General features: G+C 36.9%; 1 protein-coding gene across 3 annotated transcripts in view; it reads left to right on the forward strand.

Moving 5' to 3' along the window:
• The window catches only part of LOC120527421 (AF4/FMR2 family member 1-like), a 206910-nt gene that overhangs the window by 179112 nt on the left and 3260 nt on the right, over nucleotides 1-24538 (forward strand). For 2 of the 3 annotated variants that reach the window (XM_039750819.1, XM_039750821.1), the window contains 4 exons: nucleotides 14253-14324; nucleotides 14720-14813; nucleotides 14994-15037; nucleotides 15979-16193. In XM_039750819.1, coding sequence (XP_039606753.1) covers nucleotides 14253-14324; nucleotides 14720-14813; nucleotides 14994-15037; nucleotides 15979-16193 — 425 coding nt within the window. The remainder of the gene's footprint in view (nucleotides 1-14252; nucleotides 14325-14719; nucleotides 14814-14993; nucleotides 15038-15978; nucleotides 16194-24538) is intronic. The other variant, XM_039750820.1, reaches the window with a different exon arrangement.

The raw sequence follows: 24538 nt of genomic DNA on the forward strand, positions 1-24538 counted from the left end.
CGCCCCCACGGCGTTCAAGCTCATCTCCATTACAGTAAATGGAGAAAAACAGCTTCCAGTTATGACCATTACGCGTAGAATTTCAAAATGAAACCTGCCCAACTTTTGTAAGGAAGCTGTAAGGAATGAACCTGCCAAATTTCAGCCTTCCACCCACACGGGAAGTTGGAGAATTAGTGATGAGTCAGTGAGTGAGTGAGTGAGTGAGTGAGTGAGTGAGTGAGTGAGGGCTTTGCCTTTTATTAGTATAGATATATATATATATATATATATATATATATATATATATATATATAGATATATATATATATATATATATATATATAGATATATATATATATATAGATATATATATAGATAGGTGTGTGTGTGTGTGTGTGTATATATATTTATATATATATATATGTACTAGCAAAATACCAGCGTTGAAAGGAAAAGTAGTGTGCTAAAGAATTAATGAAAAGAAAAGGAAACATTTTAAAAATAACGTAACATGATTGTCAATGTAATTGTTTTGTCACTGTTATGAGTGTTGCTGTCATATATATATATATATATATATATATATATATATATATATATATATATATATATATATATATATATATATATATATATATATATATATATATATATATATATATATATATATATATATACACACACACACACACACATCCACATATATATATACATATATACATATATATACATATCTACATATATACACACACATATATGTGTATACAGTAATCCCTCCTCGATCGCGGGGGTTGCGTTCCAGACCCCCCGCGATAGGTGAAAATCCGCAAAGTAGAAACCATATGTTTGTGTGGTTATTTTTATATATTTTAAGCCCTTATAAACTCTCCCACCCTGTTAACATAATTAGAGCCCTCTAGACATGAAATAACACCCTTTAGTCAAACGTTTAAACTGTGCTCCATGACAAGACAGAGATGACAGTTCTTTCTCACAATTAAAAGAAAGCAAACATATCTTATCTTCAAAGGAGTGCGCCATAAAGGAGCGTCAGGAGCAGAGAATGTCGGAGAGAGCGCTCGCAAAGAAAAGCAAACAATCAAAAAATCAATACATGCTTTTAAGTATATATAAAGTATATATAAAGCGGCATTTTGTAGAGGAGCTTCCGTGTCCTCTGTGCAAACAGCCCCTCTGCTCACACCCCCTCCGTCAGGCAGAGAGAGCGAGAAAGATAGAGAGAAGCAAACAAGCACAGCGCGGGAAGCATATCTTATAGCATTGAGGAGTTTTAGTTAATATGCAATACATGCTCTGATTGGGTAGCTTCTAAGCCATCCGCCAATAGCGCCCCTTGTATGAAATCAACTGGGCAATCAAACTGAGGAAGCGTTTAGCATAAATTAAAAGACCCATTGTCCGCAGAAAGCGGCGAACCAGTGAAAAATCTGTGATATATGTTTAGATGTGCTTACATTTAAAATCCAGCGATAGAGTGAAACCGAAAGTCAAAGCACGATATAGCTTAGGATTACTGTATATATATATATATATATATATATATATATATGTGTGTGTGTGTGTGTGTGTGTGTGTGTGTGTGTATATATATATATATATATATATATATATATATATATATATATATATAAAAATACCCGCGCTTTGCAGCGGAGAAGTAGTGTGTTAAAGAAGTTATGAAAAAGAAAAGCAAACATTTTAAAAATAACGTGACATGATTGTTAATGTAATTGTTTTGTTATTGATATGAGTGTTGTTGTCATATCTATCTATTTTATATATACATATATATATTTATATATATCTGTATATATATATTTATATATATATATATATATATATATATATATATATCTCAAAATACTAGATTGGCAGCGGAGAAGTAAAAAGAAAAGGAAACATTTTAATAATAACGTAACATGATTGACAATGTAATATATATACACACACTGACACATATATAAACATATATATATAAATATATATATATATACATCTATACACATACATATATATACATATATACACATACTGTATATACACACACACATATATATATATACATACTGTATATACACATATACATATCTACATATATACTGTATATACACATATATATATACAAATCTACATATATATCCACATATATATATTAGGGGTGGACTCGATTAAAAAATTAATCCAATTAATTAGAGGCTGTGTAAGAATTAATCTTGATTAATCGTATGTAATCGCACACGTAAATTTGCCCCAAATCGCAAATGTTTTTTTTAATTTAAAAGTGTTTTAGTGGGCGACAGAATCAAATAATAGACATGTACATGAATATTGTAAACTGAAGCTGTTTTAATTTCTGAAAAAAAAGCCTTTAAACTGCATTTGAATTCAAAACAGAAACAAAAATATCATCCCTGGTTAAAATTGGGCAGACTTAAAAATAAAGTGGTAGTTTAAGTACTTTAAGTAGATTTTCAGAATAGTATTGTCTTTAAATAATAATAACCAAAATTTCAACATAAAGTGCAGTTTTTCTTCTTAAAAAATAAGTCAGAAACATAAAAGGTAATTTGACCAACTTAATCTTTAAACTCTGAGTAACATTAGCCAAAATTATTTTGTACATTAGGCTAAAACAGTGTGATCATTGAACATTTTGTAATTAGATGTAATCAGAATTACTAACGGTCACGGAAGTCCAATGATCCCCAGTAAGAGCCACAAAGTCCGCTTTCTGTAATGCATCTAATTTTGCTTGCTTTTCAGTGTGCACAAAACCATGCTTTTATCAAGGCTTCGCTCAGGTAGTCGAAATGATCAGTCGTAGGAACGCGCTTTATTCCGACTCTAACATTTTTGTAGCTGTGATGTGTGCATCAGTGTAATGGATGTACCAGGAAATCATGCATTGACAAAAGTTCCCGCTTGCTTGGAATTGAAAGTGTGATTAAATGCGCTATTTTTAACGCGTTATGGAGTACATGCATCGAAGCTTCTCAGCTGTGCTTGTGCTAATAAAGGGAAACATTTTAAAATAACGTAACATGATTCTGCTAACCTAATATTTTTCATACGCCCCAAACCAAGGAGATGCGAAGGTAAAATGAATCGGTAGCGCGTACATAGTCAGTGCATCCCTCTCGAATCGAACCTCAATGTCGGCATTAGAGGCTGAAGACTCGACAATTGCGCCACAGTGTGTGGCTTGGCTATGCGAGAGTATGTACTGTAGATCGGGGTATATATATACATTTATATATATACCCGCGTAACGCAGTGGAGAAGTAGAAGTTATGAAAAAAGGAACATTTTAAAAATAACGTAACATGATTGTCAATATACAGTAATTGTTTTGTGAGTGTTATTGAATGTTGCTGTCATCAAGGATTTGATTATCATTATTTGTTTCAATCAGGGTTGTATTTGTACGATGTGTTGTGTTCAAGTTACATTCCGTGTTTGTCAATCGTTGTAAAGATAAGAGGTTTCATTCATCGATTAGTTTCTTACTGCATCAATAAACAGCTCGTCTTCCTCTTTATCTGAGATGTGACAAACTGCATGCACGGGTTTTTTTACACTGTCTTCCTTTAGCGGACATTCACTTTTTCCACCGTGTGCTTTGTTTCCGCAGTAGCTGCACTTATGAATATGATTCTATGTATCAGACGCTTCATATTTTTTTGCTGCCTTCTCAATTGTGTAATTCGGTTTTGTTCAGCACTCTTTGGAACTGTTGCTTTTGTCTGTGCACGCGCCAGTTCACGTGAGCCGCTTGGTGTTCTTGCATCGAAGGTTCCCAGCTGTGCTGGTGCCATCTCGTGTAATGTCAGCTAAGACCCGGCACTTAAAAGTTTCTCTCGCAGTTTCGCTGAGTTTGTGCCAAACACCACCCTGACCATCTCATCTTCCTCTGCATAAGCACAGTCCTTCACACGTGAATATTTACCGGCAGTGTTTGTATTGGATTGCCGCTGATGGACGGCCTTATATGGGCAGGCACTAAATTACAAACGCTAGTGGCAGCCAGTCTATGAACTTAATTTAATATAAACTTACGGTTCACGCGTGCTTTGTTTCCGCAGTAGCTGTACTTATGAATATGCTTTTATGCATCATTTGCTTCATAATGTTTTTCTGCCTTCTCAATTGTGAAATGGCGTTTTGTGCTCATCGCTGTTTGGAGTTCTTCCTTGTTCTCTACATACTTACGTAGGAGGCGTGATGATGTCACACGAAACTCCGCCCCCCACGGCCATCTCCAACTCAACTCTATTAAATTATATGTAGAAAAATAGGTTCCAGTTATGACCCTTACGCGTAGAATTTCGAAATGAAACCTGCCCAACTTTTGTAAGTAAGCTGTAAGGAATGAGCCTGCCAAATTTCAGCCTTCTACCTACACGGGAAGTTGGAGAATTAGTGATGAGTCAGTGAGTGAGTGAGTGAGGGCTTTGCCTTTTATTAGTATAGATATATATATATGTATATATGTATATGTATGTGTATGTATATATATGTATATGTATATAATTCACTAAGGTAAGACAACCATGGAAAGCACGCCTAAAGGGGCGTGGATTCACTAAGCCGCCGACAAGTGAGACACCTATAGCGCACGCAGGAAGGAGCCACGCCCACCAACTTCAAGACCATTGGATACGACAACTCACAGAGCCACGCCCACCAACTCGGACGCGACGACACAGAAAAACCGGCATCATTTATATTCGTCTGTCGTAGAGGTCACATGCAGCTCCGACCCACGTTGACTATTAATAGAGGCATGTTTCTCGGAGGTTAATCTCCATATGCGCGTGTAAAACTGTTTGCGAGGGGTATCCCATGGAATCCTTAAAACGTTCCTTTACAACTGAGGTTAAAACATAATGAAGTGAGCAGTCTTTAAAAAACGAAGTTTTCGGTTACGACGCACGACCGCGTGCACTATAGCAAACTGTTTTACACGCTACATACAGCAGTTCGCATCTGCGACAAACATGCGTCTTGTTAGATGCTCATGCAGTTTGTACACACCCACCTCCCACAGTGGTCGGGTGTCTTGGTGGATTATATACTGAAAGGCAGCCAAAACCGCACAGAGCAATGAAAAGTCTACGTGAGTCACAGGTGCATCTGGACTGTACAAAGACTCGAGTGACGAGTTGGAGGTGGGCACATGAGCAGGCAGTGTATACTGAACGAGAAACCAGCAGACTAGCATGACCTGGATGTCCTTCTCCTCTCCTCCTGTTCCACCCTGAGCGCCACACGGACGATTGTGTGTTGGTTCGTTCCGTGCATTGGTTAAAACCCAATGAAGGAAGCAGTCTTTAAAAACCAATAAGCCTTGTGCCTCTGTTTCATTACTGTCTCACCTGCTTCACCAATGCAGGCCCCGCAACAGGCGATCCGGCGGCGCCATTCCCATGACCCACCGGGCAGCCAACCGCTAACCAAAGTCTTTGGGTTCAGGGGGGAGTATGGTTACAAAGCTGAAACTTAAAGGAATTGACGGAAGGGCACCACCAGGTGTGGAGCCTTTCGTTTCATTTGACTCAACACAGAAACCTCACCCGGACACGGACAGGATTGACAGATTGATAGCTCTTTCTCGATTCTGTGGGTGGTGGTGCATGGCAGTTCTTAGTTGGTGGAGCAATTTGGCTGGTTATTTCCGAAAACGAACGAGACTCCCGCCTGCTAAATAGTTACACGACGACAGCGTCGGCGCCCAAATTCTTAGAAGGACAAGTGGCTTTCAGCCACGTGAGATTGAGTATTAACAGGTCTGTGAGGCACTTGTATGTCCGGTACTGCACGCGCGCTACACTGAATGGATCAACGTGTGTCTACCCGGCGTGGGTAAGCCGTTGAACCCCATTCGTGATGGAGACTGTGGCTTCCAATTGTTCCCCACTAACGAGAAATTCCCAGTACGCGCGCGGTCATATGCTCGCACTGATTACGTCCCTGCCCTTTCTAAAGCCCCCCATGGTCGGGTGACTTGGTGGATTATATATAAAATAAAAGCAGCCAGGACCGCAAAGAACAATGAAAAATCAACGTGGAAACCGACTGAGGCGGTGTTTGGAAAATTAACAGTCAACGTGACTCACAGGTGCATGTGGACTGTACACAGACGAAAGCGACTCAGGTAGGGAGTTGGGGGCGGGCACATAAGCGGGCAGTGCGTACTGAACGAGTCCCATTCAACCCTGTCCTTCGCTTTGGAAGGAGAAAGCGAGACGGCGCTCCTCCGGTTTTCAGTCACGGACAATTGTATGTTGGTTCGTAGCGTGCATTGTTGCAATGTTACTTTTCTTGGTGGTTTATTAAATTACGGATTTTTCAAATGTTTATTTTTTCCTCTGTGCTTAAAAATCATTTAAAAAGCGGCCTGATTATGTGGCGTATGCTACGCCGCGGGTTGGCTAGTATTTTTAATTCACCTATCATGTTTGTTTATTGTAAATCTTAGCTCACAAGTAGGCTATACTAAAAGAACAAACTGATGTTGTTTATTTCTGGCTTATTGTATGCTAAAACTTAAGCATATTATACCAAAATAAATGACAACTGGTTTCCTCATTACCAATCACTGGCATATAACAGATTTAAAATTTTATTTTAATGTAGTTTAAATTGTGATTTTGAGATCTTTTTCAATGGTATGGACACATCGGCATGTTGTGCTGTCATTGACTGAAGTGCTTGCAGAATCTGTCCGAAATAGCAAGCTAAAGTTTACATTTTTTGCATCAAGTGAGAAAAAAATACTTTGATCCAAAATTGTATTCCTCAATCTCCTACACACCTTGTTTTGGAGAACTGAGTCTACACATGCATTACTGTGAAACTTAAGTGATTTGGAATTCAAGGTCTAATTTGGCAATAAGGATTCCCGGTTCCTCTTTTCACTGCAAACTGTTATGATTTTGACCATGTGTTTGGAGTCATTATCATGCTACAGAATGAAATTGGGACTATTATGTTTACTCACTGATGGTATTTAATGATGCATAATAATCTGCCAGTACTTCTCCATTGTGAGGGTGCCATCAGTTTTGAAAAAATCACCTTTTTTTGTGCAATGCAGCCCCAAACCTGCAAGTGTCCTCTACCATCCTTAACTGTTGCCTGCACCCATTCATGAACATATTGTACTCCAGCACATTAGTGCTCAAACTGCTAAAAGTCCAGAGCACTTGGTGATTTTTTTTTTTTCTTCTACCCCATTCCTCATGTTTACATGTGTTGGTGAGTTCCTTGTCTTTGTTTCCACCTTGGAGAAATGGCTTTTTGGTCACAAGATGTGGACCGTAGATGGGTATAACAGGGTCCCAGTGGTTTCTGACATTTCTGAGCTGATATCATTGGTGGACGTCTTCTGATATCAAAGAGAAGAAAGCTTGATGTATTCCTTGTTTGTTGTGCTCCGTTTCAGGGCACCCACTGTTTCCAGTCCTCAACCTAACCTCTCTGCAGTAAAATTTTTGCTTAGGAGAGACCTTGTCTTGTTGCTATTCTCACTTTTGAAAAGGTGTAAGAGTTGCTGGTTAAACTGACATATCTAGTGAAAACATACCTTTTTAGTATGGTTGTCCCTTGTTCATGTCTATTGCTGATTCTGTCTTAGTTGATCACTTTGGTTCAGTCTACATCAGCAATTATATAATTGACTAGCAGAATACCCGCGCTTCGCAGCGGAGAAGTAGTGTGTTAAAGAAGGTACGAAAAAGAAAAGGAAAAATTTTAAAAATAACGTAACATGGTTGTTAATGTAATTGTTTTGTCATTGATATGAGTGTTGTTCTCATATATATCTATACTAATAAAAGGCAAAGCCCTCACTCACTCACTCATTCACTGACCCATCACTAATTCTCCAACTTCCCGTGTGGGTGTAAGGCTGAAATTTGGTAGGTTCATTCCTTACAGCTTCCTTACAAAAGTTGGGCAAGTTTTATATCGAAATTCTATGCGTAATGGTCATAACTGGAAGCTGTTTTTCTCCATTTACTGTAATGGAGATGAGCTTGAACGCCGTGGGGGCGGAGTTTCGTGTGACATCATCACGCCTCCCACGTAATCACGCAGTACATAGAAAACCAGGAAGACCTCCAAAAAGCGCTGATGAAAACATGCATTATATAATTGAGAAGGCAGCGAAACAATAAGAAGCGAGCGAGTGACATATACTACCATATTCATGAGTTCTGCTACTTCGGAAACAAAGCACGATATAAACCTACACTTTAAATTAAGTTCATAGACAGGCTGCCGCTGGCGTTTGTAATTTAGTGCCTGCCCATATAAGGCCGTCCGTCGCAATCCAATAGCAAACTCCCACTAAATATTCACGGGTGAAGGACTGTCTGTGCTTATGGAGAGGAAGATGAGATGGTCAGGGTGGTGTTTGACACAAACTCAGCGAAACTGCGAGAGAAAGTTTTAAGTGCCAGGACTAAGGTAACATTAAATACAGCCATGGACATAGCACAAGATGGCACCAGCACAGCTGGGAACCTTCGATGCATGTACACCGAGCGGCTCACGTGAACTGACGCAGTGCACAGATAAAAAGCAACAGTTCCAAAGAGCTGAACAAAACCAATTACACAATTGAAAAGGCAGCAAAAATATGAAGCGCCTGATACATACAAGCATATTCATAAATCCAGCTACTGCGGAAACAAAGCACACGGTGGAAAAGTCAATGTCCCGCTAAAGGAAGACAGTGTAAAAAAAACCCGTGCATGCAGTGTGTCAGGTCTCAGATAAAGAAGAAGACGAGCTGTTTATTGATGCAGTAAGAAACGAATCGATGAATGAAACCTGTCATCTTTACAACGATTGACAAACACGGAATGTTACTTGAACACAACACACCCTACAAATACGAACCTGATTGAAAGAAATAATGATAATCAAATCCTTGATGACAGCAACACTCAGTAACACAAAACAAATACTGTATATTGACAGTCATGTTACGTTATTTTTAAAATGTTCCCTTTTCTTTTCTAGCTTTTTAACACACTTCTCGCTGCGATACGCGGGTATATATATATGTATATATATATCCCGATCTACATACTCGAATAATGGATACTTTATTCGCCATGGCATGCAGGCTGTAGTGCGCGTCAACTCTATCTGAATTGCGCGATCACATTTGAAAAATATATCTTTTCAAGTTCTATTTAGTCCATATGTGTCAAACTCAAGGGCCGCGGGCCACATCCTGCCCGCGTGTAATTATATCCGCCCGAGATCATTTTATATACTCTATTATTGTTATTAATGGCCCGGGTATATGAAGCGCTGGTAACACAATTAACTACAGATCCCATAATGCAGCGCTTCAGCTGCCTTGCCGAACTCTTACCGCGCTAATCAAGTCTAGCTTATGATGCTGCAAGTTATTGAAGCTAGCTCACACGATGCTGAAGAGAAAAGTTGATTCTGAAAATAGAGCCTTTAAAAACCGATGGGAGGCTGAGTATATGTTTACTGAACCAGTGTGTCTCATTTGTGGAGCTAATGTGGCTGTAATTACAGAATTTAATCTAAGACGGCACTATGAGACAAAACATCAGGGTAACCTGAATGCAATGCAGAAGATACAGAAAGCAGAATAATTAAATAAGAATCTGACACTTCAGCGGACGTTTTACCGTGCACAATCACAAAGTGATTTCAAGTGAAGCTGCTTTTATGGGAGACACAAATGCACCAGTACACCTTGCCCCACTTTCCCTGTTGCCAAGTAATGTTAAACCAAGTCGTCACTACGGTGTTCCCAAATACGCACTTTGCTGATAAACTGAGCGCACTGAGTTTGCACGGCGCTTTGGTGACTTTGAAGAACAAAAAAAGTCCGTCTACATGCGGCTCGAACCTTGTGCATGTTTGGTACCACATATCTGTGTGAGAAGCACTTCTCAGTCATGAAGACTAACAAAACAGCACACAGGAGTCGCCTCACTGATGAGCACCTGCAATCCATCCTGAGAATCTCCACAACACAGAACCTCACACCAAACAGAAACAAACTTGTTGCCAAAAAAAGATGCCAGGCGTCCAGCTCTAAAATGACATATGAGCAAAGACAACTGAATGATTTGATTTGTTATTGCTGAAAGGAACACATTTTATTTATATTTCCAGGTTTTGTTATGCAGCATGTTCATATTTGAATTTGTATAATTTTGACAGGATATATTTTTATGGAGAGCAAAATCTTTTGGGATATTTAAAATCTTAAGTTTATTTTTTATATAAAATTACATAAGAGTAAAGAAATTTGAATGTTTGTTCTTTTAACGTTTACTTTATTTCTAACTTGTATAATTTAGACAGGATATATTTTTATGGAGAGCAAAATATTAGAAGTTGTTTAAGGTTTGAGTTGATTTATTCACGAATAATATTCCTGTCTGTTTTTAACATTCCTACCAAAGATATTTCTGTCGACTAAATAAAAATTCCTTCTATTTAAAATTTAAATAGAACTTGAACAAATACGATAATAATATCCACGCAGACTTGCACGTAAGAGCGGGAGTCATCCGTTTTAACAAGCAGCGTATTGCACTGATACGAAATAGCTGTGTGTGTATATATGTAGATATGTATGTATATGTATATATATATGTTTATATATGTATGTGTGTATGTATGTATGTATATTATGTGTATATATATATATATATGTATTTGTGTGTATGTATGTATGTGTATATATGTAGATATATATATGTATGTATATATGTGTATATATATGTGTATATGTATAGATATGTATATATACATGTTTATGTGTGTGAGTGTGTAAATATATATATATATATATATATATATGACAACAACACTCATCACTCACAACAGTCACAAAACAATTACATTGACAATCATGTTACGTTATTTTCAAAATGTTTCCTTTTCTTTTCATTGCTTCTTTAACACACTACTCTCCACTGCGCTGCTGGTATTTTGATATATATATATATATATATATATATATATATATATATATACCGCGCATGGTAGCGAGAAGTAGTGTGTTAAAGAAGGAAAGAGAAAGAAAAGGAAACATTTTGAAAATAACGTAATATGATTGTCAGTGTAATTGTTTTGTCACTGTTATGAGTGTCGCTGTGATATATATATAGCTGTGATATATATATATATATATATATATATATATATATATATATAGCAAAATACACACGCTTCGCAGCGATGTCATGTGTTAAAGAAGTTATGAAAAAGAAAAAGAAAAGGAAACATTTTAAAAATAATGTAACATAATTGTCAAAGTAATTGTTTTGTGTATTTGGTGGCAGCGTCACGATGTTGTTTTCGGTAGCTGCATCAGAAAATGTACCACGACTTCTGACACGCCTCCTTTTTACTGTTTTCTCACAGCTTGATTGCTGCTGTCATATATACACACACACACACACACACACACACACACACATATATATATATATATATATATATATATATATACACACACACACACACATACATACACTTACACACATATATATAATTGTGTGTGTGTATGTATGTGTGTGTGTATATATATATATATATACACACACACAAATTATATATATGTGTGTAAGTACGTATGTGTGTGTGTGTGTGTGTGTGTATATATATATATGTGTGTGTGTATATATATATATATATATATATATATATATATATACACACATACATATACTTGTGTGTATGTTTGTATGTGTCTATATGTGTGTGTATAGGTTTGGTCACTGAGTGCAAGGGAAAAATAATAAATTATAGTCTATAAGTTATTAAACAGTAAAACATTAACGCTTTAAGAAGTACAGGTACATTGAAATTACATTTTCTATGTGAACGCTCAAATTTGTGCCTCTGGTAATGTGCCTTACCGCATTTAAAGAAAATTAGTTTTGTGTCCTCTGCAGTGTTAAGAGAGAAAGGCTTTGGTTTGGGATAAAAGGAAAAAGGTGTAAAGAAAGGAAAGTTGCCTTTTCTTTTATATAGTATAGAGAGAGCTGACGCTATGATCGCCTTTTGGGGACAGTCGCGTGGGTCTTGTGTAGACTGGTGAGACGCCCCCGCCATTAATCGGCTGTGATGGCACTGTCAGTCCTCCACTCCTGTGCGTGTCTTCATAATCCGAGCTGAGGACCTCATAATCGTATACGTGCAAAAGAAAGTGTGAATCGCCTTAATATTATTTTGCCGTGGTGTAGAAAAGGGGTCCCGTGTTTGCACTTGTCTGGGCTATAGCGCAGGGGGAGGATGAAAAATTAAAAGTGCTCACTTTGACTTAAGGCAGAAGCGCAGTCAGCGCCTCAAAGGCCGGCACAGCTATGCACGCGCGCTGGCTGCTCGACTTTTGCTGGGCAGGAGACCCCAGTGTTGCAGACACGCTCATGATATCAAAAGTCTCAGCCTTTTGGAGGTCATTCATATATTATATATATAGCAAAATACCCGCCCGCAGCGGAGAAGTAGTGTGTTAAAGAAGTAATGAAAAGAAAAGGAAACATTTTAATAATAACGTAACATGATTGACATTGTCATGAGTGTTGCTGTCATATATATGCCTGCCTAAATAAGTCACCCTCGCTTTGCTCTTACTTTTTACCGCTCATTTAATCATGGCTAGTGGCGGAAAAATTATAAAATGGAAGGAGGATGGCTTTACCAAAACAATTATTGATGGCTTAATCGATTATTCATAAAGCTTGAATTGGTGATCTGTTTTTCTGTGTTAACCTTATATTTTTTCATACTTCTTCTCAAACTAAGGTGGTGCGAGGGTAAAATGAATCGGGATGCGCTGATCAATGTAATCGGTGTACCAGGAAATCATGCATTGACAAAAGCTCCCTTTGCTTGTAATGCAAAGTGTGATTAAATGCATTATTTTTAACGCGTTATGGAGCACATGCATGAAGCTTCTCAGCTGTGCTTGTGCTAAGAAAAGGAAAGATTTTAAAAATAACGTAACACATTGTCAATGTGACCTTTTGTAAGTAGTGCCTGGAGGATTCAGTGTGGAGAAACTCTAGAGACAGCGTGTGTATTAACTTGTGGATTTTTCTGTGAGTATTTGGTGGCAGTCTGACGGTTGCTTCAGAAGACGGCGTTAGCCGCGGAGCTCAGCTCAGACCGAAATGAGGTAAATGGGAGGGGAGATGATGACCTGACTCCCCACCGCCTTTAACTGTCAATCCCCACAAACACAGTCTCGGAATTTGCATAAGCACACCCCTTCACCTACAATTTTAACTTAGTTACAAAGTGATCAAAACTCTCGTTTATATCCTCTCATTAAACTTGTATCCCGCATTACCTGTGGGCATGTGAAACGCCAGCGGTAGCCTGTCTATGAACTTAATTTAAAGTTTAGGTTTACACCTTGCTTTCTTTCCGAGGTAGCAGCACTCATGAATATGGTAGTATATGTCACTCGCTCGCTTCTTATTGTTTCGCTGCCTTCTCAATTATATAATGCATGTTTTCTTAAGCGCTTTTTGGAGGTCTTCCTGGTTTTCTACGCACTGCGTTGACAGTCAAGTCACTTGATTACGTGGGAGGCGTGATGATGTCACACGAAACTCCACCAACCCCCACCCGTCTTTCCAGCTCAACTCTATTACAGTTAATGGAGAAAAATACCTTCCAGTTATGACCATTAGGCGTAGAATTTCAAAATGAAACCTGCCCAACTTTTGTAAGTAAGCTGTAAGGAATGAGCCTGCCAAATTTCAGCCTTCTACCTACACGGGAAGTTGGAGAATTAGTGATGAGTGAGTGAGGGCTTTGCCTTTTATTAGTATAGATTATATAGAAGTGTATTGTGTCTTTTTTGTATTGAATTTAGTTTTTATTTATTTGCTTCAAATAAATGCAAGTTTGGGTCAAATCTTCTGCTTATTTGTGCATTCTCTTTTGTATTTTAATTGATGAGACATCTCTCTATAGCACAGTAAATAATACATTACTTGCTGCATACTACAATAATTTTATTTATATTTTTCATAAGTTTTGTGATGCTATATATTATACCATTATATGCCCTTTTGTTTTCGTGTGGCTTCAAAATACTATTCAAAATTTTTAAAAAATGTTTAGCAAAACTTTTAATTTGTGTGATGGAGGTTACAGATTTAACATTTTATATACATGATTTATAAGTAATTATTCACTTAACCATCTTATTACTTTCTCCTGTTTAGATTTATAGTGAAGTTAAAACATTTTCTGGATTCTTCTGCACAAGCAACTGAAAAAGCTTTTGCTGTTTTATGGTAAGTACTCAATATAAACACGAATGGTTCAATTTATATTTTTATGGACATATGGTAATGCATAATTCGGTTTAGTTCATTAGCATCCAAATCCCAAATTAATAAACACTCGTCACTTAAGTAGCCTATTTTCATTTTAAAGATAATAAACTTCCTTTCCATTCTTTTAACCTTGAAGTGATTTTTCTCATAAGTCTATGTTAACCCTTTGTGGATTTTGATATGGGCAAGTGGTTACCGGTATTATTATTTTTGTGCAAATTTACCTGAAAAGCTTTACATTTTTCTAATGTGAGATTCATAGAGCTTTTATAAATTCTGACCTTTGTAGCTTACACCAGTTGATAGAAAATTAATAATCAAATATTGATTCTAAGATTTTTTTTTCCTTTCAGTTTGAGATGCCAAGCACTTTTACTAATGGCAATGTTTCGCTATAAAAAAGATGATGCATTAAAGTATAGTCGCACACTAAATGAACATTTCAAGGTAAGAACATTTTTTTCAACTTTTTTTTGAGGAACTGGTGGCACATTAGCAGAAGATATGTACAGTATGTTGTTTGTGTATGTTATCTTAGACCATGTATATTAATAGAAAATGAAAAACAGTAAGAAAATTGTCAAGTGGTGGTGCATAAACAGAACGGTTAATTTTTCTTTCTTTCAGAATTCTACTCGATCAGCACAAACACCATCACCCTGTATTGCAAGGTACCAAATATTTAATTCTCTCTACCCTTAGGCAAGTGTGGCCTGTAATGCAGGTCTACTCTTAAAAATATAACTTGCAGCCTAATCCAAATTAAGTAATACTATCTTGTCATCAACTACGCCTGTAACAATACAACAACAATAATAATAATACAACAACAATGTAACAATACAGCTCAGCCTGCTATTCATGTAATTTTGATCCAGTCCTAGCCATTTGTCCTTAAAATATTATGCCAGTGTGGAAATAACAATTAAAGTAGGATTAATGAGAATAATATGTCAAAATTTACATTTTAAAAAAGTCTGTTTGAATTCTAGGAAATGTCCACTAATTTGCAACATCCATCATAAAATTCTGCAGTCATTTAGGTTAGAGTTACAGAAATACAGTATCTAACAGTGTTCAAGTTAATAGCTGTACATTCTTTGCTAGTCTGAATGTAGTTCTTTACATTTGTCTGATTTTGGATCATAAATTGAAAACAACACCACATTCGTATTTTAAGTCTGTATTTTTGACAGTGTAACAAATGTGATAATGATTCTATACATTAGAAGTTTTTATTTCAGTGCATTTTGAGATTCTGGTAAATAATTTCTTTTGTGTATTTTTCACATATCCTGCAGGGAAGGTGGCAATTAATTAATGCTTTCACTGTATATTACATTAAGCAGTTTTTTATAAGGTGTCTGGTTTATTTATCTTCCGAAGAAATAAAAGCAAAACCTGAATGAATATGTAATTTTAACTTTCCTACTAATAAATTCAATGAAGAAGTAAGAGTGATTAGCAAACATTTCTTCCAGGACCTCATGTGAAAATCAGGCAGAGCATATTGATTTATGTCAACCTGTATGCATAGTTAAATTATTGATGGTTTTGTATTAGTTATTTAGCTGTATAATTTTAAAAATTATTTCTGTTTGGTTTCCTTCAGAAGCACTGGCACACCTTCCCCTATGTCGCCTATGCCTTCTCCTGCCAGCCAAGGGATATTGTCTGTAGGATCACTTCTCAGCAGTACATCCACCACAGTCAGCGTTCCCCATCCCATTCCTCAAATGGCTTCGTCTTACATCAATATTACATCTCTTTTTCTAACTGCTCATGATCTCTGGGAACAAGCAGATGCAATCGCTCAAAAGAATAATGGTAAGCATTAAAGGGTAGAAACACATGTTAAATATTTTACACTTTTTGTGTGTAATAGTCCAGGCGTTATACAGTAAGTTGCTTGCACCATTTGCCTGATGCTCAAAAGCAATGTGCTCCGTTAAGATTGTGTGTTCAAATAATCATTGTGGCATGTAAAACAGAAAAGATATTGCAAGGTTCATGGGAGGTATTAAAACCATTGCTCAAAAGAGGTGCTTTCTTTTTCTTTTTAAACTGTGCACAATAAATGTTTCTTGTGAGATGAATTTATTTATCTGAACACTTAAAACAGATATTGAATGGACATAATGTTTAGCAAAATAAATTACCAAATAAAAAACTGAACTTCATTTGGGTGGCGAGATGAGTGCATGGTGGAGGTGTGGTTGCACTCTTGTTGACTTTCTTAGTAAATTTTCTTTATTTTATATTGGGGCAAAAAATAATAGAAAAAAAATCAAAAGTACAACACTTTTAAACAGTAAGGGGATCAAACACAATCTGAGACATACCCTTTATCTTTTTTGGACAGGTGAGCAATATTTTGTTTTGAAATTTAATTAATTTTATTGCAATCATTTCATACAAATCAATACATTTTTACAAAAAGTAGGATTGAGAAAAAGTCAACCCCCACCCCTGAGAGAGAGAGTATGGCCAACAGAGTAAAACTTAAGGCTTGTAAACATACCTAAATTGATAAGTTTGATAAGCCAATAGAGATGAATGGATAATTGCTTCCTCTGTGCTTTAAGAGCTTATTCTAAAATATTACTGATTAGATCCTGCCATGTTTTGAAAAATATCTGTACAGATCCTCTAACTGAGTATTTAATTTTTTCCATTTTCAAATAGTATAAAACATCAGTTTCCCACTGACGTAAAAGAGGAGCGTTAGGATTCTTTCAGTAGCCAAGTTTCCGTCCAGTTTTTTGCAACGTTTTGTTATCAACAAGCAGAATATACGTAAAAAAAATGTGCGAAATTTGCTGTCTCCAGCCTGTTTCCATCCAACTGGCTTTTTATCGATAAAATGGTGTGCGTGATGACGTCATCCCCCCCAAAACGAACTGTCGCATAAGTTTTGTTGTATCGCGAAAAAAAATCTGCCCGTGAGCCGTTTCCATACATAATTTTGTGTATGTCGCAAATTATCTGCCTTTTGTTTTCCACGTTACACCCCCTCCACTAAACAAAGAAATGGAGCGGTTATTTAGACAGTTTTTTGAAATTTGCCAGCTTACTGTTATTTCAGTTTCACAAATAATTGGAATTGTACATAATATCAGAAGACGACAGCAGAATGAAGCAGTTGCTTGTCCGATAGCCCTAGAGCTCGAAGAAAGTACCCCAGTGCAGAAACCCACGGGTATGGGAGAGACGACGAAATAAGACCTTCTGGGAGGAGGTGGTGGAGAGACACTTTACAGAAAATCTCTGGCTGCAACATTTTAGAATGACATGGCCAACGTTTGAGATGTTGCATGGATTCATCAGTCCTGATGTTGCGCCAATCACAGGTTGCCATCGACCACCGGTTCCAACCCAAAAGCGGATTGCCATCGCCTTTTACAAGCTGGCAACCTGTGCAGAGTATAGAGTAGTTGGAGAAACTTTCGGGGTTAGTAAAGCTACCGTCCATCGATGTGTACATGCTGTGTGCACCGCTATTAAAGAAAAATTAATGCGGCGTTATATCAGACTTCCGACTGTAGCGGAGGCCAATGAAATTGCATACTGCAATTCCTTGGTGCATCTTGTGCCACAGATTTACGGTGCGCTGGATGGCACGCATGTGCCTATTCTTCCCCCAACGGAAGGCTAACGTGATTACATTAATCACAAAGGGTGGCCATCTATTGTTCTCCAGGCCCTTGTTGATGACAGGTGCATGATACGAGACATTTGCGTTGGCACTCCTCGAAGTGCCCATGATGCAGCTGTGTTTGCAGCATCGGATCTGTACAGGTGAGCCTACCTTTCAACGTCCCTTCTAAGTGCAATAACAACTGAATTAGTACTGTAACCTGCTTCCCTTAAGGTTTTTAATTAAAACTGAAATTTGAATTAATACAAAATAACGACGTTTAATTAAAAAACTAAAGTTAATATTAATGAGAGAATTTCTCATATATGCTAAAACATCTGCCATTTAATAATAAGAAAAAAATGTTTAGATAATGTAACACACGGTTTATTAAATATTTTGACTGGCACAGTAAACTACCTTTGCGGTTTTTGTATTATTTAAACATCCTGAGAGACACCCCCAGGCTACAGTTGATGTGGAGGGAGTTCAGGTACCCCTTTTAGTAGCAGGAGACCCAGCCTATCCGCTACTGCATTGGCTCATCACGAGAAATAACGAGGCTCTTCATCAGACCATGCGAACCGCTCCGCTATTCTCGTTTTGATTGCACGTGATGAAAATGTATCATGTGACACATTTATTTGCGTTAAAGCCCTTTTTTTCCGACAAAAAATGTTTCCAATGTAGTTTTTGCGACATCTGAAGTATCGCTATGGAATTTATGCGCTAAAGTTAAACGGATAAATATTATGTCGACATGTACAACATTTTATCGATAATTAGCATTTCCATCAGCTAAAATTTGAAGCGCTAAATATTTTTTCGCAAAAACTCCTTGGATGGAAACCTGGCTAGTTTAGCAAAATAAGTATGCGTGCCAAAAGTGTAATGAATGCAGTCACAGTTTGTTTGTCCTTCTCCACTTTAAACCCATCTGGAAGAACCCCAAACACAGTTGTTAATGGTATAGGAGGGATTGTGAGTCCAAGGCTGTCTGAAAGGTAATTCAAAATTTTGGTCCAGAATGATGTTCATTTGGTGCAGGCCCAAAACATGTGACCGAGTGAGGCTGGGACTTGATTGCAGCGTTCGCAGGTTGGATCTAGCCCTGGAAACATTTTGGAGAGTTTTAGGTGAGACAGATGTGCTCGATATATAATTTTGAGTTGAATAATTGTATGCTTTGAGCAAGTTCCTAATTTGAAGATAGTGAAAGAAATGTGTAGCTGGAATGTTAAATTTGGAATGTAATTGTTCATAGGATGCAAAGACGTCTATATAAAGATCTCTAAGCAAGTTAATCCCAAATTTTTTCCAGATATTAAAAACTGTATATGTTTGCGAAGGTTGAAAGAGGTGGTTCTCTTGCTGAGGTGCCACTAATAAAAGCTTCTCCTTCCTAAAATGCTTTCTACATTGGTTCCATATTCTGAGCGAGTGAAGCACAATTGGGTTATTAGTATATTGCCATCTAACTGGCACGGAGCAGGAAATATAAAGAAGTACTGCAGGATTTTACTTCTATTGCGGACCAAGCCTGTGTATGTTCATCTCTTTGTGTCCAGGTTTTTATAGCTTGTATGTTTGCTGCCCAGTAATAAAACTGGAAGTTAGGTAGAGCCATGCCACCTTCTGCCTTTTTTCTTTTGTAGGGTCGCTCTTTGGATACGTGGATGTTTTGAGTTCCAAATAAATTAGGTTATTGTTGAATTTAATTGCTTAAAAAATTACTTATTGGTGTATATTGGAATGTTTTGAAATAAAAAAAGGAGCTTTAGGAAGAATATTTATCTTAACAGTCTTAATTCTTCCAGCTATAGTGAAATGAAGGGTTGACCATCTATGCAAGTCTTGCTTAATTTTTTCCATGCAGATGGCAAAATTTTGTTGATAAAGAGCTTTATATTTACTTGTGATGTTTACCCCGAGGTATTTAAACTGATCTGCAATGATTAAAGGTAGGGTGTCTAATCTAATATTATGTGCTTGAGAATTCACTGGAAAGAGTATACTTTTATTCATATTAATTCTGAGACCAGAGATCTTTTGAAATTCTGTGAGTAATGTTAAGACTGCAGGCACAGAATTTTGTGGGTCTGATATATACAGTACCATATCATCTGCATATGGAGAAATTTTCTGTTCCAGTCCTTCTCTGATAATTCCCTTTATCTGATCAGCATTTCGACAGTGTATTGCCAGTGGTTCAATGGCGATTGCAAGCAGTAGCGGTGACAAAGGGCATCCTTGTCTGGTACCACGTTCTAGTTTAAAGTAGTCTGAACAAATGCTGTTGATACAAGTTGAAGCCTCTTGATTTTTATACAGTAGTTTGATCCATGCACAAATGTTCGGGCCAAACCCAAATTTCTCCAATGTAGTAAAAAGGTATTTCCATTCAATCATGTCAAATGCTTTTTCTGCATCCAATGATAATATTTCTGGGGTGTTTGACTTAGTTGGTGAGTATATTACATTAAACAGGCTTCGAAGATTTGAATATAAGTGTCGACCCTTGATAAATCTAGTTTGATCTTGTGATATTACTGAAGGGAGCACTTTCTCCATCCTTCTAGCTATGATTTTTGAGAGTATTTTAACGTCATTATTCAAAAGTGAAATTGGTCTTTATGATGCACATTGTAATAAGTCCTTATTTTGTTTAGAAAAAACGATGATTAATGCTTGGCGAAAAGTTTGAGGAAGAGTTTGATTGTCTCTGGCTTCTGTAAATGTTGCTAATAGGAGGGGAGCTAGCTAAGCGGGGAATTTCTTATAAAATTCTGCAGGGTAGCCATCGGGGCCTGCTGCTTTCCTGCCTTGAAGTGCCTTTTTAGCATCTAGTAATTCTGATAACGCCAGAGGTTTATCGAGTTCCTCTGCACTAAAAGTGTCTATTTGTGGTATCTGTAATGAATCCAGAAATGCATTAGATTGTGTACTGTCTTCTTTAAACTCAGCAGAATATAAGGATTTATAGTAGTCTCCAAATGTGTGCAGGTGAACAATATCAATGTTTTGCTAGTGTGGCACTCTTTTTACTTGTTTTTTGGGTGCAGATTTACAATGGGGGTTTAAATGTGGGTAGTTAACTTTGGATGCAAATATAACGGAATAATTTTCAGATAGTAATTACAAATAGTAAGCGAGCAACTGAAGTACTATTAATTACTAAAAGTTCACAAGGCAAAGTAAAAGTCAAAAATTGAATATGCTTAATAGTTTTGCCACTGTAATGTAAACCTAATATTTTGTATTCCTTTCATTTTCTCATTCACTTACCACTTTTTTGAAAACTGGACGACTGATTTAGGGTGCTTTTTTAATTATTTTTTTTAGCTCTAATCTTCAGCCTTCATTAGCAGGAAATACATTGGCAAAGAAAAGCAGTATGTGTGCTCTACTATCTATGCATTCAAGTTTTTTCATGAACTATTTTCTTCTGTTGCATACACAACCTTTATTGAAGAAATTAAGGTTGTTCAATACTGTTTGCAAATTTTTCCCGGCCCCAAGTTATCCTCCCTTAAGTCCTTTTTCAGTTCTTTAAAATTTATGTAGAATCTATACATATCAGGCTTATATAAAATCAAGTAATTGTAGAGTGTTTGAAAAGGGTCCTTACTTCAGGTTAACAAGACATGCCAGGTGTAGAAGAGAAATCATAATGAAATTAAATAATGAATTTTAGGCTTGCCATATCGGTTATGCAGCACCATTCATAACCCCAGTAAAGGAAGTGGAAGTTTTGCATTCATTTGAATTCAATACATATGGCTACAGTGGACTGTTCAAGTATCTGCCCATTTTTTAACTGATTATCTGCTTCACTGGCAGACAACATTGATTTATACATAAACAGAATATATTTATTTAGTGTTTCAGAACATCTACACTGGTTAGACATTCATGTTACTCAACTTATAACACTTTAAAGCAAAAGACAGGCTAGTATGATTACAATCTTGAATACATTAGCAGAAGTTGATAATGGCAGTGATGTGTAGTTAGCATGGCTGTTAATTCCACATACTTAAGTCAGCCAACACTAAAAACTCAAACACTGCACAGTAAATTCAAAGTCAAAATAATGTTTATTGGTATAACAACTAAAATGCAATGAATATGGAAAAAGCACATGTGAAACATTTTTTATTAGTATGGGAGAAAAAGGGATGCTGTATCTAGTTATATGTAATTCTAGCATATCCAATCAGTCCATTGGCTAATTCTTCAATTACTACATGCACCATAATGTAGTGGATAATATCCTTTGAAAGCGCCTTGCTTTTGAAGATAGTGGTGCTTCACATTGTTCTTTTATGATAGCAACAGTTTAATTGCAGATCAGATACGTCAGTTTAACATTTCCAGATGGTGGCATTATAAAGACATAATTTTCAGTCTATTCATCATTCATCAAGCAAGATTCTTGCTTTTCTCCTTAAGATATTTTGATAGACATTTTCACTGGCTAACTTGTAATGTGATTTTTGACTGTTCTTATAATCAGTAAAAGTTACTTGATATAGTGCAAGCATATGGAGTTTACATGAGAAACAATTACAATGTAAAAATGTAAATGACTGACTGTGCTTATTTGGAATGATAACTAAGGAATATTATCCATGTCAAAGTCAAATGCAATCCAATGTGTAACATACATTAAGTTTGGCATATTTTATTTTTTGTCACCTTCAAGGATACATTAATCGATTTAATTGTTTTGAAATACAACATGCAGTATCTTGCAATTTGAAATGCAATGCTGTATATTTTAATTCATGCCCTTTAGATCACACACTGAATGTCCCATAACTAAAAGTAAAGCATTTAATGTTTAGAAAATGTCTGGGATTAAAAATACTTAGGAATTTGTCCATAGGTAATGTCTTTCCATCCTATGAACAATTCAAGTTTAAATTTAACATGTCATCAAGAGAATTTTCCCTCTACTTTCAAATCAAAAACTTTGCTTAACAGACCCTGCCCAGTTTTCTTCACCTTCTAACATTTTAAGGCCACTTCCTTTGAAAGATCTTAGAGTAAAATGGGAAAAGGATCTTTTACTTAATATTTCAGAAAAGGAGTGGAAGGCAGCCATGCACAGAATACACTCTAGTTACAAATACACACAACACTAAGTCATTCTAAATGTTTGAAATTGTCCAAAATGTATCCAGGGCAAGGTTCAACCTGTGAACGTTGCAGTATAGCTCCAGTCTCACTGGGCCACATGAATAAAAAATCATTATGGACACAAATCTTTGCCTGTCAGTCAGCCTTGGTGTCACAGTCACTCCTAAACAGTTAACAGTTGTGCTTGATGTACTCCCAGACGGGCTTAAAGTGGAGAAGGACAAACGAAAGTGGTGGGGTAAAGGCAACTACAGTTTAAGTCAGTGGGTAAATTATGTCCTATACTTTGGTCAGTCAGTAACTGATATTCTATACTATTTGAAATTGGAAAAATTCAAATTCTCGCTTAGAGGCTCTTTTCAAAACTTATTTAAAATATGACAGGATCCTTCCTAGCTGATTTTAAATATTTGCTGTGGTTGGCTCTCCTGTCTTTCTCTTGGGTGGAGGCTGAATTTTGGTTTGAGTTTGACTTGATTGTATGGAATGTCATTTGCTTCTAATTAAAATCAAATAAAGTAAAGCCAGTTCATTACATTTCACTCAATGTTTGCTTGGAGCACACTGCATTTCTTTCTGCAACCACATACAGTAAAACCTTGGATTGTGAGTAACTTAGTCTGCAAATGTTTTTCAAGACAGTCTAAAATCTTTAATAAATTTTAACTTGATAAATGAGCTAGGTCTTTCAGTACGAGTAGTACATATATGCTTTGTCTGTCGAGTGTCACATGATCACAACAGAGCCGATGGTTCTTCTCTCTTGTGGGTAATCATCTCCGATGCTCGGTCTTAGTCAGCATGCCTCACTTTTATATAGTCAACTTCCGTACGAACGTATACTGTTTACTATAGTATTGTGACCACGTGTGTGTGTGTGTGCTGTAAAGTGTGAGTCCCTGACTTGCACCCCAAAACATGGAGCTGAGTCTCAGTACTTTAGCAAAACCAACTTTTATTCAGCTTGAAACTGGCAGATCCCGCTACAATAAATAACCATGCTGTTCCTCTCTCCTATACACAGACACAGCAATTAGGCAGTGTTGGAGCCAGGTTAATGGCCAAGTAATACTATGTCCTTGCATTTATAATGTTCCTTGCATCACCCATCGACGGCAGGGACTTATAGCATGACCACAGTCTTTTCGGATTCATTTTTACGGCAAACTGCTACGGCGCTGGGAGCCTGCGGTTGCTTCAGAATGCTCTTCTGCATGTGATTCCATTGGGGGGAATCCCAAAAGCGTTTAGTAACCTTATAGTGCGTAAAGGATTTTTTTTTTTATTTTGTGTCCAAGTGTAGTGACAGGTAAAAGCAACTGTTAAAATCACAAAAAAAGAAAAAGATTCCAGTGAGCTAACAGATAGCAGTGATTCCGTTAGTTATAGTGAA

This window comes from Polypterus senegalus, chromosome 4 (assembly GCF_016835505.1).
Source record: "Polypterus senegalus isolate Bchr_013 chromosome 4, ASM1683550v1, whole genome shotgun sequence".
Taxonomy (NCBI): domain Eukaryota; kingdom Metazoa; phylum Chordata; class Cladistia; order Polypteriformes; family Polypteridae; genus Polypterus; species Polypterus senegalus.